This window comes from Hyalella azteca, unplaced genomic scaffold (genome assembly GCF_000764305.2).
Source record: "Hyalella azteca isolate HAZT.00-mixed unplaced genomic scaffold, Hazt_2.0.2 contig5351, whole genome shotgun sequence".
In the NCBI taxonomy this organism is placed as follows: domain Eukaryota; kingdom Metazoa; phylum Arthropoda; class Malacostraca; order Amphipoda; family Hyalellidae; genus Hyalella; species Hyalella azteca.
The window spans coordinates 1-14,136 of record NW_025935545.1 but is presented as its reverse complement, the minus strand read 5'-3'; the positions used below and the strand labels follow the sequence as shown (position 1 = coordinate 14,136).

The window sequence follows — 14,136 nt, the reverse complement described above, 5'->3', positions numbered from 1 at the left end:
CTTCATTTTGCATATTGCATATAACGTCATAATAACTACAGGCCTAAAAAATTCTGAGTAACAAGTGATAGAAATGAGGAATATTGATCTATAAGACAGTCAAATAAAATTTCTTTTACCTCCAGTGCTACGTGTAGAAGACCTGGATTCCTAGTCTCGATTCCTATATATGCAGTTTTTAATACCTTTACAGTTTAAAAGATACAAGACGTCAAAGATAAAATGGGTACCGGTATCTTCACAAGGGACCTTTACAGGACGTCCAAAAATTCTATTTTTATCAATTTCTCTGTTAAGCAAATAGATTCTTGCTTTTTAGCGAATTTTCTCATTTATGAAAAAATGCACTATTGCGCTCGCCATGTCCGTCTGTCTGTCCGTGACTTCATGGTGTCGTCAACGAGAAAATGTGCTCTCTGTCACTCACTGCAGTGAGTACTGAGCTATATTTTTTACTATTTTAGATATCGCTGCATACAAAATCGCTGTAATGCTGCTTCCCGAAACAAATAGGTATAAGTTATTGAAGGGATATTTTATATCGGGTCGTGACGAATAGAATTGTCATGAAAATCATGTACAGAGCATAGCAACTCTGCTAGTTTTGCATAATATGCATAAATACACGCATGAACAGCATAATGAAGACCGATTAACTTGAATTAAGACCAATAGTTTCACCAGATCAAATTTGCACCAGACTCAGCTCGATCGCTCTACTCGATGACGAAGCGACTTACTTTTTCTTTCTAAAAGATAAGGTACGAGGTTATCCATGTTTGCCTCAGTAGTACAGGGCCTATACTTTCAAAAAAAGTTAAGGGATCGTAAGTTCATCAGCTAATCATTGACGGCCTTTCAAGCAAAATCCACCAATCATAGACAAGACAATAGAGCGTAAGTACTTACGTTCACTTAGCGAGTTTTGAAAGTATGGCTCCAGAGTTCGAAGTTTTGATTTTCGGCATAATGTTCTTATGGAGATCCGATCATTATGGGACTAAGCCTTCGCTCTGCCGAGTTTACAACGCTGAGTTGCTTTCAAATTATGATAAATTTCGATGAACGTATAGTCATGTATAGCCAAGTATCCATTTGTAAAGGAGCAGACCGATACGGTACAATTTAAAGTAGTAGTCTCTCGGTGTAATAAGTTTGTAGCATTGAAGTGAGCGTCAAATTGCAGGCCAACTTTAAAGTTTAAGTTTACTCGGCGAGGTCGGCTTACATTTGGCAGATCAGAGACTAAACAATTTCCATACTGAATGCGACAGGCCGAGCTTAGAAACTATGTTGAGCAGATCAGCCTCTTACNATTTGAATGTCAATTCTGGGTTTCGAATCTCAAAGGTTCCTGTTTTCACGACAAAAATTTTCCTGTCCGCCCTTGAATATTCTAATATTCTTGTTCTTAATCTACAACTGCGGTTTCCTACCATTATAATTTAAATCTTCATTGAAGCATACTAGTTATATGTTCAACATTAAAAATAATTAGGAAATTTGGCCTGATTTAGTTTCACTTTGGCGCGAATGTAATTATATCTTGTAATGACATATATGCAATTTACAAAAAGCATGAACGCTCCTCTTGCTTTGAAATTCATTTTAAAAGAAATCTAAATATTTTCAATATCCACACATAAGCCTTCAAAAAATTCAATTTTTTCGTCACACAACGCCGCCATGCTCTCAGGAACCTTCTCATATTCATGAAGCTATTCCAGCCTATGCGATAAAATTGATCGAGCAATGAACAGTTCAGACATTATGGCTGATGCTAATACATTTATGGTGATATTTATTGGTTTTTACAAGCCTGCACTTTGTGCAGATAAACTATACCTCGTCATGCGGGAAATTATTATTATTATTATTATTATTTTTATTATTATTATTATTAGTATTATTTTTATTATTATTAGTATTATTTTTATTAATGCAGCGCAAAACTATTGCCTGGATGGGTGTGGATGAATATTGACCGCCTAATGCCAATCTTTGTTATTTGCGTTTGCGTATTGAGCAATGGCAATATAAAGCAATTCCGGAGGCCTCCTCATCATTATGATTTAGTGCTTATTAGGCAGTAACGCAAGCTATAATAATGAGTAGGGTGATGCAAACTTATGTAAATAATATAATATAATATATAATAAATAATAAGCATTCACAATTAAAACTAGTTATTGGTAAATATTACTTTACGCAACATAGCAAACTTTTATGGTCAGCCATCTTTTTCGTTCAACTAGTACATGGATATTAAATTTTAATTTTGATAATTATGAAATGTCAAGAATTTGTGTCGTGTTAAAATAATCAGTATTTACCATGCTTTTAATTGTGGCACAAAAAGAATTCATCCAGTGTGTGTTTAAAAATTTGCTGCGGTATCAGACCTTATGTCTTTTTTGTTTAATTGTAAACCTAAATTACTGATCTCTTGTTACGGTTAATGATCGTATTTTTAATTTTATAACAATAATGGCCGGTTACTATGAGATAACCAGTAAACGACAGCATTGAATACCTCTACACATATACCTACTATTCAAGTTTTAAAACTTTTAGTGATGCTAAGCATTACCACTTAAATCCTGATTTCGGATGAACGCTATTTTGATACTTCAATATACACTCATAATTTACGAGTATATATGTATCTTATATAGAATAAATTTGTAACCTTTTAATTCACGACACAAGTCATTATTGGTCAACTGTATCACATCTACATTGCATTTATAAGTCGTCGAGCGCTCACTGTTAGAAAAATTACCGTTAACGGTATTACTGGCGTTTTAGTGGCCGGTCGGCACGTGAAAAGAAAAACCTTGTCGCCGTTTTTATTCTAATTTAACACTAGAAATCCGTAAAACATCTTATAAAAACGGCGAATCAGTTTATTTTCACGGGGCGACCGGCCACTAGAACGCCAGTGGGACCGTTTTTTCACCGTTTTTTCTAACAGTGCTCTTGGCTAACTAAACCTGCAGTTAAATATTTGATGAAATTATCATTGTACCTCTGGGATATATTACGTGTTTTTCAAAGAACTGCAATGATTGGATGGTTCCTTCTTGTAATTCTGTCTCTTATACACATCTAGATGTGTATAAGAGACAGGTGTAGGTGTGGGGGCTGAGTGCAAGAAACGTTCAAATTTGGCAGATACTTTCAATCATTATAAACGCGTTCAATCATTGCTGAAAAATTATATCCTTGCAAGTTCAAATGTGGCAAATAATATGGATGATTTGCTGATGAATACTAATGAATGTGAATACAATACTAATATGAATAATGTATACTAATACCACTACCATGAATTATGTCATGGTTATCTCAAGTTCGTGTCCGGTATTACAGATGTCCGGGACTATGGACCCGCTGGAGTAACGGTTCCTGCTACCAGGAGTACTCCAAAGGACCGTGTAAAGATGGCGAACTCTTTATGAAAGATTCCAATGGTAAACTTGTTTAAATACATATTTATTGTACAGGTCGTGGCATATGCTCGTATATATTTATTTTATTATTTAATTATTAGTATTTATTAATACATATTTACTTAACAGGTCGTGGCATATGCTCATGCTCGAGCGACCTGAAGATGTTCTACCACCCTGAGTCCAAACAATGCTATCCGCTGTACGAACAAGGGCCTTGCAATCCCGGTCATATCCTCAAGTTCGACTACGCTACCATGAGACCGAGGTAGCCATTTGTAAATATATTTTCCATTAACTTGCATTTATTATATATTTTCTCTTAATTTTGTATTTTGTCAGTGCCTTTTCCCTCTAGCCTGTATTTACGGGGAATTTTCCCTTCAGCTTGTACATTGGCACTTCATTTTTCATAAGTTTTTTTTTTGTTGTTGGTGGCTTTGCTGTCCAGCTTGTATTCTCTTCAGTACAATTTCAATTTTCAATTTCAGTTGTTTCTGTCGCGATGGTCACATGCTTGAAGAAGATGGTACTTGCTATCGTTTGAACTCAGCTGGACCGTGTGACCCAAGCGCCTGCAAGACTGGTACCATCAACTGCTACCTCATGAACCTGGACACACTAAAGACCGAGTGCAAGTGCCTACCTGGCAACGTAACCACAGCTGATGGTCATTGCTATGAACCTTATTCCCAGGGCCCGTGTCCGCTCGGTAAATGGCTGGTGTTTTCACAACCTGGGGTGGCTGTCTGCCAAACTAAGGAGCACTGCTCGCGGTATGACAACTATTTCTTCTGGGCTCCTGATCAGCGCTGCTACAGGCAATATTCTCGAGGTCCCTGTCCTAAAGGACGTCTCTTCTACTTAGACTCCAATACCGGAGAAGCTGGATGTGATTGTCGCTCGGACTGGCAGCCGTACTACTTTGAAGAGGATGGTCAGTGCTACGAACAACACTCGATAGGTCCATGCAAGATAGGGAAATACTTTGGTTACAACAAGACCTCTCACCGCACCGAGTGCAACTGCTTCACCTCGCACGTCTTGGACCCAGAAACCGACACTTGTCATGAACAAATGACTCGTGGCCCATGCCCAGAGGGCCAACTTGTCGTGCGTGGTCCCAATAATGGTACTATGCAATGTTCGTGCTCAGAGAACCTGCAAAGTCACTATTGGCCCGAAACCAAGCAGTGCTACCAACACTTCCAGCAAGGTCCCTGTCCTGCCAACCACTCCTTCCGACCGTCACCAGACACTGGACTACCGATGTGCATGGTGTGGGGGTAAACGGGGGCGCTTGATTCTTTTTACAGAATGCTTTAATTTTAATTAGGCTAACGATGTGAGCAGAAATATTTTGAAATTTTACTCGAGGAAATTAGGCTTGTGATTTTAGAAATCTTATCCTGTAATATTTTATTGATATGAGTCGATGGTCGAAATATTTTCACTCTGAAAGTTTCTCCACTGATTTTTTTCATGAAATAATTTGTGGACTTAGTTTTGTTTTCGGTGCTTGATGCTTCCATCGATCATTGGGTTCACTTAATTAGGCATCTAATTTTATCGTTTATTTTCCGAGTTTCGTTTATGCATCATTAACCCTAATTTTGGTTATAAACTTTTAATGACTGCACCGTTGTCTGCAAACATGCCCATGAACCTAAGCAATAAAAGAACGGTAATGTAAACTTAGATAATATTATTCATTCATTGAGGCACTTGTTCTTGACCGAGCGCGACAAAACATTATGGATACTTGGAACATCTTCCTACTACATCCATCTCTTGACTTTGGTAAAAATGATTGAATTATTTTCTCAGGCACTATTAATCAACATGTTGCATGTTTTTTCAAAACATCTCTTCAACATCATCTTGCACGTTTCCTCGAAAAATTTCAATCGTCATGCTGCGCTGTTTATCGCGTATCTTCTCGATATCATATTACATTTTTCGCACCTCAAAATTAATTATGAATATTTTGAAGTTGGGTGAGAGATGTTTCTCAATTCGACATGTTCGATGGAAGATTTCAGATGTCAAATTCGACTTTTCCGTAAAGGGCCATTTTATCCTAAGATGACAAATCGACTTCATTTTTAGGATGTTTTTGTTTAGTTTTACTCATCTAATTTATGAAGAATAATTTAAAATACTGGTTCCATTAATTTTATGTGTTTCCTTTGGGCGAATTCACATTTATCTCGGAAGAACCGCAGCCACGCTAATAGCAGTTCTGGAATTTTTTTAAGTTAAGAATTATATAAAATTTAATTCTATGAAAAAATGAAAATTAAATCTATTTTCAAGGGAATTACAAAGTTGGTTTCCTTGTATCACCCGCGGTTATTTCTCGTTATGTCGATATTAAATTTCAGAGCTAAAAAAATAGCCTGAAGCTTTAAATTACTCCATTTATTTATTAATTTGTGGATGGAATTCACGATACTGACTAATTTATTCATTTGTATAAGTGGAATTCACTTCTCTGACTCATTGTATTTTTGCGTTTAGCATGAACCTCGATTTCATAATTACTTTATTAATAACGTGTTAATGTAAGTTATTTAGCAGAGAAAATTTCATCCCTTTCGTTTATCATGAATTACTTTCAGTAAGTAAAATATACATTCCTGCACCGCAATTGAATACACAATTCGTGAGCCTATCAGAAGATAATGTTTTTCAATGAATTCTTTTCGATATCGTGTAGAAAATGTAATATTCAGGATTTCTAATCTTTATGAAAAAAAATTTGGTGGTAAATGCAAATTGTTCTTTTTGAATGCAAAAACCAACAACATTGTTGAAGGCGTTGTAAGATAATCATAAGTTAGTACGATGTCGTAAGTTTATCTGATAATAACTTTCAGGTGTCAACATGAAGATCAGAAAATTTATAATTGTAATCAAATAACTTGAGGTCACAGACGCGTATCTCAGTTTACTGAACATGAACGATTTTAAAACTTGATATGAATATATGTTTTCAGGACGGCGGGTTTAGCAAAAATAAATCAGTGTGACATTTTCCACACAGGGACACACTTTCTGCCCTTATTGGTCAACCTAGCCCAATTTGGCCAGGAAAATATTTATCACCACTACACTCAAAAATTGTCGATATTAGGACAATGTATTCCATTCATTTGTTTGAGTTTGAACAGGAAAATACTTATCACCAGTACACTCAAAAAAGTGTCGATATTAGGAAAATGTATTCCATTTATTTGTTTGAGTTTGGGTACAATTGTTGCCCTACAGAGGCGAGTTCTGCAAGACGTTCCCGTTAAATATTTGCTGTAGATTTGATAAATATTTATCTACTACAATATTTACAATAGATCGATCTATTGGCAATCGGTCCCACCTGCGACCATTCCTTTCTTTGTTATCTTCTGACTGCTGGTGGAATGTGAGTAAATTTATAAATCAAATGAATATGTTATTTATTCACGAAAAATATGTTATTCAAATCAAATATGTTATTTATTCACGAAAAATATGTTATTCAAATCAAATATGTTAATTATTCACGAAAAAGAGAAAGATCGCGAATAGATCGACCTGCCGCAGCTTTGGAATAAGTAGTAGAGCGATTGATGAAACGAGTGTAGATGTGTAATCGAGAGAGGCTGTATAAATAAATTACCTAACGTCATTCATTTTCTTTATTAACATCCTTACCATTAATTAATCAACCTCAGCCCGTGCCCCGCGGTTATCGCGTAACGTTTAATTATCGTTGGATGTGAATTATCAATAAAAATTTTTATTATGCTCTTCTTTTAGAAAAGACTTGAACATTGTTTTCGTGTTAGAAATAAATCTGAATCCTAATTTGGAGAAGTGAAACAACCACTAAGCCCAGTATTATATATGAAGCACCAAAGTGAAAGTTCAAACAACAGGATCACAAACGCTTATATTATGGTTTCACCTGGAAAAAAATAGAGAGAAAACGAACTCGAGAAGTTTTCTTCTATTTTGAGGTATTACTACTTTAATAAGAGGGAAATGGCCTATGCAAAATGCATCAAGAAAAATTAGTTGCTTTACGATGATTTCACACTGAAAAGACTATAAAGTCACAAAAAACGTGCAATATCACGAGTCATAATCTTATATTTATAACTATGCATAAGTATTCGACAAGCACACATATTTTTAAGGAAATAACACTAGTATACGGTCAATTTCATCGGTCTGAAACAACATCGAGAGTCCAGAAGAATGTCCTGATGTACTTGATTTTAAATTTGAACTTTAAGGCTATATATCAGTTTAATAAATATTACATTAAAGTTTAAATGCTTTGTAAATGCGATTTCACTATACCTTTGATGAATTGATGTTTTATCCCTAACAAAGGCTTGCTAGAGAATTATTTCCAGATTTGATTTCGATACTTCGCGTACGAAAAAATTTCACTTGCAGCGTAATTACACACCTGAACTATTATTGAAACCTTAGTATTAAATTGCTGTTATCATTTTAATTCAAATTTCTGACACAGTCTTAGCAGTCTGTCATTATTGCGTGGAAAGAGAGACAAGTTAGTATAGTCACAGGTCATTTCCTCAGGGTTTTTATTATGCTGCATCTCAATTGATATTTTCTATTGGTGCAGAATACTTGCATTGTTACCAACACAACTAACTACTACTACTAACGCCATACCGACGGAAATACGGTTTGTCATATAATTGTACTCTAGCGTTCGCTCCCGCAACTAACCCCTCCTACATTGTTAAGCGGATCAATGGCCGTGTTTAAGCGGATTAAGGAGTAAGACGGCCATCTGTAGGCGTTTTAAGGGGTACGAGGCTGTCTTGAAGCTGTTTAAGGGGTGCGACAATTGTCTTTAAGCGGTTTAAGGGGTACGATGGCTGTCTTTTAGCGGTTTAAGATGTTCGACGGCTGTCTTTGAGTGTTTTAAGGGGTACGATGGCTGTCTTGAAGCTGTTTAAGAGGTATGACGGTTGTCTTTAAGCGGTTTAAGAGGTAAGATGGCTGTCTTTAAGCGGTTTAAGAGGTGCAATGGCCGCCTCTGAGCTGGTTTAAGAGGTACGATGATCGTCTTCATACTCTTTAAGCCGATTAAGGAGTATGGCGGCCGTCTTAAAAAGCACAGGGGGTGCGAGGCCGTTTCGATTCAGGCAATCTAAACCAACTTAATGAGGTAGACGCTCTATTAGCCATTATTAGTTTCCATCGAAAAGCGTTTCATGTAAACAAAGGAAACTAATTTGTAATGGATGACTATCACTTTTGTGTATATCCCACTATGAACTAAATAATAGTTAATCACACTAAACAAAGCTGAACTAAACTAAACTAAATTAAAATAATTGATAGTGATAAGCTAAACTTTTGTGTCATGCTGCTCGTGAGGTCGCCAAGTTGAAGGGTCACAGTTCTATTGTTGACGTCCCGTATCCGTCCCCCCGAAGACCGCGGCATATCAGAGTGACCCTGGCGGTGATGTGGTGAGGTTGTGTCTCTCGCGAGCTCCAGGTCCGTGCCCAACTATAACCTTTATGGCTTGCAATGAGAAACTGTTCATATTGTGCCTGTGCTGAAACATAGTGACCAAATAATTAGAAAATCCGTGTCTAGAGTTTTGGGTGGGTGAAGTTATGGTGTATTTTCATTAGTAAAATCTTTCTAAATTGCAAATTTTGAAGAGGAAACTCCCTGGTAACCTCCTGGGAGCTCTTTAAGAACGACTTGTGGTTAGCAGGACTCATCTTCATGCCCTGTGGAATTAAATACTCTGGTATAACCTGGTAAGCTCTGTTGGTCCTTACTTGGTACCTATGGCGTAGATAAGAATGACTAAACTGCCTGTATTTATTTTGTTTATAGGGATTATACTTGGGTATAATGCCTGTCTGACTTGCTTAATGGTTGAACTAATGCCACTAGTGAAGATAACACAGATTATTTTGATTTAATAGACAGTTTGACGCCGAAAGAATGAAAGTTTATGATTCACCGCAAAGTTCGCAGTTCTTCACTATGGAAAGTAGTTCGCCTCCATCACCCCTGCTGTTTCCCTTTAACTAAGCACATCGTTCAGAAATTGCATCTCGGACTCCAAGTGTCTATACTGAATCTAGTTAATGTTATATGATCATAGATAAATAATGTGTGATAATACAGTAAAGAACAATATTAGATTTTGTCGTGTTGTAAATTATTTAATGTTAAACTGATACGTCTTTCTATCATGAAGCCACTGCTCTAGTCTTAATTACTTCAACATTAAAGTAATTTTAAGGATTGGTTTCTGGAACCTCAGGAAAAATGCTATGCGTTATTACCGTACATAAAATAAGGCAAATAAAATAACCAAACCTCTGCCATTGTCATTTATTTAGAGAGACTTTGGACGAAGGTGTCGTGCTGCACGGAAACTTCCAATCCAAGATTAAGTAAGAATTACGTTGAATTCTACTGAGTGAAAGTTTGACTGGTGTGAAGGTCCTAAATTTTAGCTATTAGTCAGTCGTTTTCTTCTTTTTTACTGAAGTATAGTTTGACTAGTGTAAAGTTAAAAAATATTGAACAAAGCAAGTGTTTTCTTCCTCTTTACTGAAGAGTAGTTAGACTATATAGTGTTAAGTTACACAACATTGAGCTAAGTCAAACGTAGTTCTTCCTTTTATACATGCGCCCCGTTCGGCCGGAGTAAAGTTTTAGTGGCAGCGTGCTGGGTCCAGGAAACGATGCCATATGGCAATCTCCTGCTGGCAGTGAGCTGTAAAACTCGTCCTGAAAACATAAAAAAATCCTGAAAGCTTTGCATATTTGTTTTCCATCTGTGCGACTTCTTCATTTTGCATATTGCATGTGACGTCATAATAACTACAGGCCTAAAAAATTCTGAGACTCAAGTGATAGAAATAAGGAATATTGATCTATAAGACAGCCAAATAAAATTTCTTTTACCTCCAGTGCTACGTATTAGAAGAGACCTGGTTTCTTGGTCTCGAATCCTATGCAGTTTTTTATACCTTTACAGTTTACAAGAGACAAGACGTCAGAGATAAAATGGGTATCTTCACAAGGGACCTTTATAGCACGTCCAAACATTTTATCTTGTATCAATTTCTCCGTTAAGCAAATAGTATATTCTTGCTTCTTTACTATTTTAGATATAGCTGTATACAAAATCGCCATCACGCTGCTTCCCGAGAAAAAAAAAATGCGGAGCTTCAGTTCTTGAAGGATATTTTATATCAGGTCGTGACGAGTAGAATTGTCATGAAAATCATGTACAGAGCAGTGCAATTCTGCTGGTTTTGTATCATATGCATAGATAAACACGCATGAACAGCTTAATGAAGACCGAAAAACTTGACTTAAGTTCAATAGTTCCACCAGATCAAATTTTCACCACACTCAGCTCGATCGCTCTATACTCGATGGCGAATCGATTTACTTTTTCTTTCTAAAAGATTAGGTACGAGGTTATTCATATTTCCGTCAGTAGTACATAATGTACTACTGACGTAAAATACAAAAAATAAAATTATGTACTACTGAAGTAGTACATAATTTTGGGCATAATGTTCTTATGGAGATCCGATCATTATGGGACTAATCCTTCGCTTTGCCGCGTTTACAACGCTGAATTGCTTCAAATTATGATAAATTTCGATGAACGTATAGCCGTGTATAGCCAAATATTCATTTAAACATGTTTGGTTAAAAATAATGCCAGTTTTATTGAGGACATGGTATACGGTATATTATGGTATATAACTGGTATATGGTATATATTATGGTATATAACTGGCATTATTTTTAACCAAACATGTTTAAATGGAGGGCTCTACCCTAAATATACAAATATCCATTTGTTTAGAAGCAGACCAATGCGGTACAAATTTAAAGTAGTAGTCTCTCGGTGTAATAAGTTTGTAGCATTGAAGTGAGCGTCAAATTGCAGGCCAACTTTAAAGTTTAAGTTTACTCGGCGAGGTCGGCTTACATTTGGCAGATCAGAGACTAAACAATTTCCATACTGAATGCGACAGGCCGAGCTTAGAAACTATGTTGAGCAGATCAGCCTCTTACTACCGTTGATGTGCATATAAATGAAATTAGTGGACCGATCTGTATCTCTATCTGAATTCTAATTCGTTTAGAAATGAAACATTTCTTACCTATGGCTGACTGTAGTCATTGATATAGTACGCTGCGTCTTTTTGGTTAATTGTAAACCTAAATTACTGATCTCTTGTTACGGTTAATGATCGTATTTTTAATTTTATAACAATAATGGCCGGTTACTATGAGATAACCAGTAAACGACAGCATTGAATACCTCTACACATATACCTACTATTCAAGTTTTAAAACTTTTAGTGATGCTAAGCATTACCACTTAAATCCTGATTTCGGATGAACGCTATTTTGATACTTCAATATACACTCATAATTTACGAGTATATATGTATCTTATATAGAATAAATTTGTAACCTTTTAATTCACGACACAAGTCATTATTGGTCAACTGTATCACATCTACATCTGTCTCTTATACACATCTAGATGTGTATAAGAGACAGGGGGCAGAGTGTAGGTGTGGGGGGCAGAGTGCANTCAATATCAACAGAAAAACTTGAAAAAATTTACTTTTTTTTACCACACTGCACCGTTATGCTCTCAGGAACCTTCTCTTATTCATGAAGCTATTCCAGCCTGTGTGATGAAATTGCTCGAGCAATGAAGCGTTCAGACATAATGGCTGATGCTAATACATTTATGGTGATATTTATTGTTTTTTTACGAGCCTGCACTTTGTGCAGACGAACTATACATCGTCATGCCGGGGATTGTTATTATTATGATTATTTTTATTATTAATTAAGCGCGAAAATATTGCCAGGACCGGTGTGGACGAATATTGGCCGCCTATTGCCAATCTTGGTTATTTGCGATTGCGCATTGAGCAATGGCAATATAAAGCAATTCTCGGGTCCTCCTTATCATTATGATTTAGTGTTTATTAGGCACTTACGCAAGCTATAATAAGTAGGTAAAGCAAAGGTATACTTCTGACGATTAAAACTAGTTATTTGTAAATATTAGTGTACAATACTATGACATAGCAAACTTTTATGTCGGCTTTCTTTTTCGTTCAACCAGTACATGGATTTTAATTTTTTTTAATATATGAAATCCTCACATTTTTGAATGAAATTATCATATGTCAAGAATTTGTGTCGTGTTAAAACAATCAGTATTTACCACGCTTTTAATTGTGGCACAAAATGAATTTATCAAAAGGTGCGTTTAAAAACCTGATGCGGTATCAAACCCTCTGAGTGTTCTCAATTCTTCCTGACATGTTGATATGAGAAGTTAAATTTAGCCGAAATTGACTCAAATATTTAAGAACTTTGGCCTTGGATGATAAATTTTCGCTTTGCGTGGGGCACTCTCGCCTTCTGTCATTGTTGATGCAGCTTTGCATGCTCCTTCTTCTGAGTAAATATTGCAGGTCCCGCTGGAGTAACGGTTCCTGCTACCAGGAGTACTCCAAAGGACCGTGTAAAGATGGCGAACTCTTTATGAAAGATTCCAATGGTAAACTTGTTAAGAAAATTATTTACAATGATACTTTATTTTCAAAATATTGATCAGAAATTTCGATAAGGCAGTCATTGTTTGAATTTTTCACGATACCAAATCCCAAGAAAGCGAACTATTTATACAAGATTTCACTGTCATATGATAATGTTTGTAATTGTTGTAAAATATTTAAGTATTTTTTTACTAAAAACTTGTTTGAAATATTATTTTCTTACGAAAACATTGAGCTGGTAACTATATTGGTTCGACTATTTTACCATGCATTCGCAAACCTCAAACTCAATGTTATAAATCTCCTGACATTAATTTTTTTAATTAATTTAAAAAATCAGTTGGTTTGTTTGTTGTTTGTTAATTAATTAATTAATTGTTAATTTATTATTTTAAATAAGTAAAAAAATCAACTATAGATAAATAAAATTTGATTAAAATTTATTTTTAATTAACTATTTTAAACAATTATTTTAAAAAAATACTTGAATAATTCCAAAATTACAGCAAGCTTATTAATTTCTGAGTTACAACAAAAGAATAAGTATTTTATGGCAAGTTCTGAACCACTACAACTTAAGTGGACAGTTAAACAAATAATTTTAATGCATATAATTTTACTTTCAATACAAACCTTACGCCAATAATCCTACGAGTCTATTGAATTTAAAATGCTACATTAAGGATTGTTTTTTTGCAATAATCAAAATATAGTAAGTCTATGAGCAATGAAATGACAATATTATGAATAAATAAACAAATTATTATATACCTCCTTTAAAAATGTTATAACAAATGAATTATTTATTAGTAGAATATCACAGGTATTTGTATTTATTTATTTATTATTTAATTAGTAGTATTTACAAATACATATTTATTGTACAGGTCGTGACATATGCTCATATATATTTATTTTAGTATTAATTAGAAGTATTTACTAATACATATTTATTGTACAGGTCGTGGCATATGCTCGTATATATTTTTTTTATTATTTAATTAGTAGTATTTACAAATACATATTTATTGTACAGGTCGTGGCATATGCTCGTATATATTTATTTTATTATTTAATTA

The 14,136-nt window shown here is 35.1% G+C and overlaps 1 protein-coding gene across 1 annotated transcript; it reads left to right on the top strand.

Moving 5' to 3' along the window:
- Nucleotides 1-3,372: 3,372 nt before the first annotated feature.
- On the top strand, nt 3,373-6,701 carry LOC108676239 (the record flags this gene model as incomplete). The annotated part of the gene is made up of 3 exons (XM_018164291.2): nt 3,373-3,473; nt 3,582-3,720; nt 3,944-6,701. Coding segments are annotated over 3 exons (1,039 nt in total), but the record flags the coding sequence as incomplete, so codon positions are not given.
- Nucleotides 6,702-14,136: the final 7,435 nt, after the last annotated feature.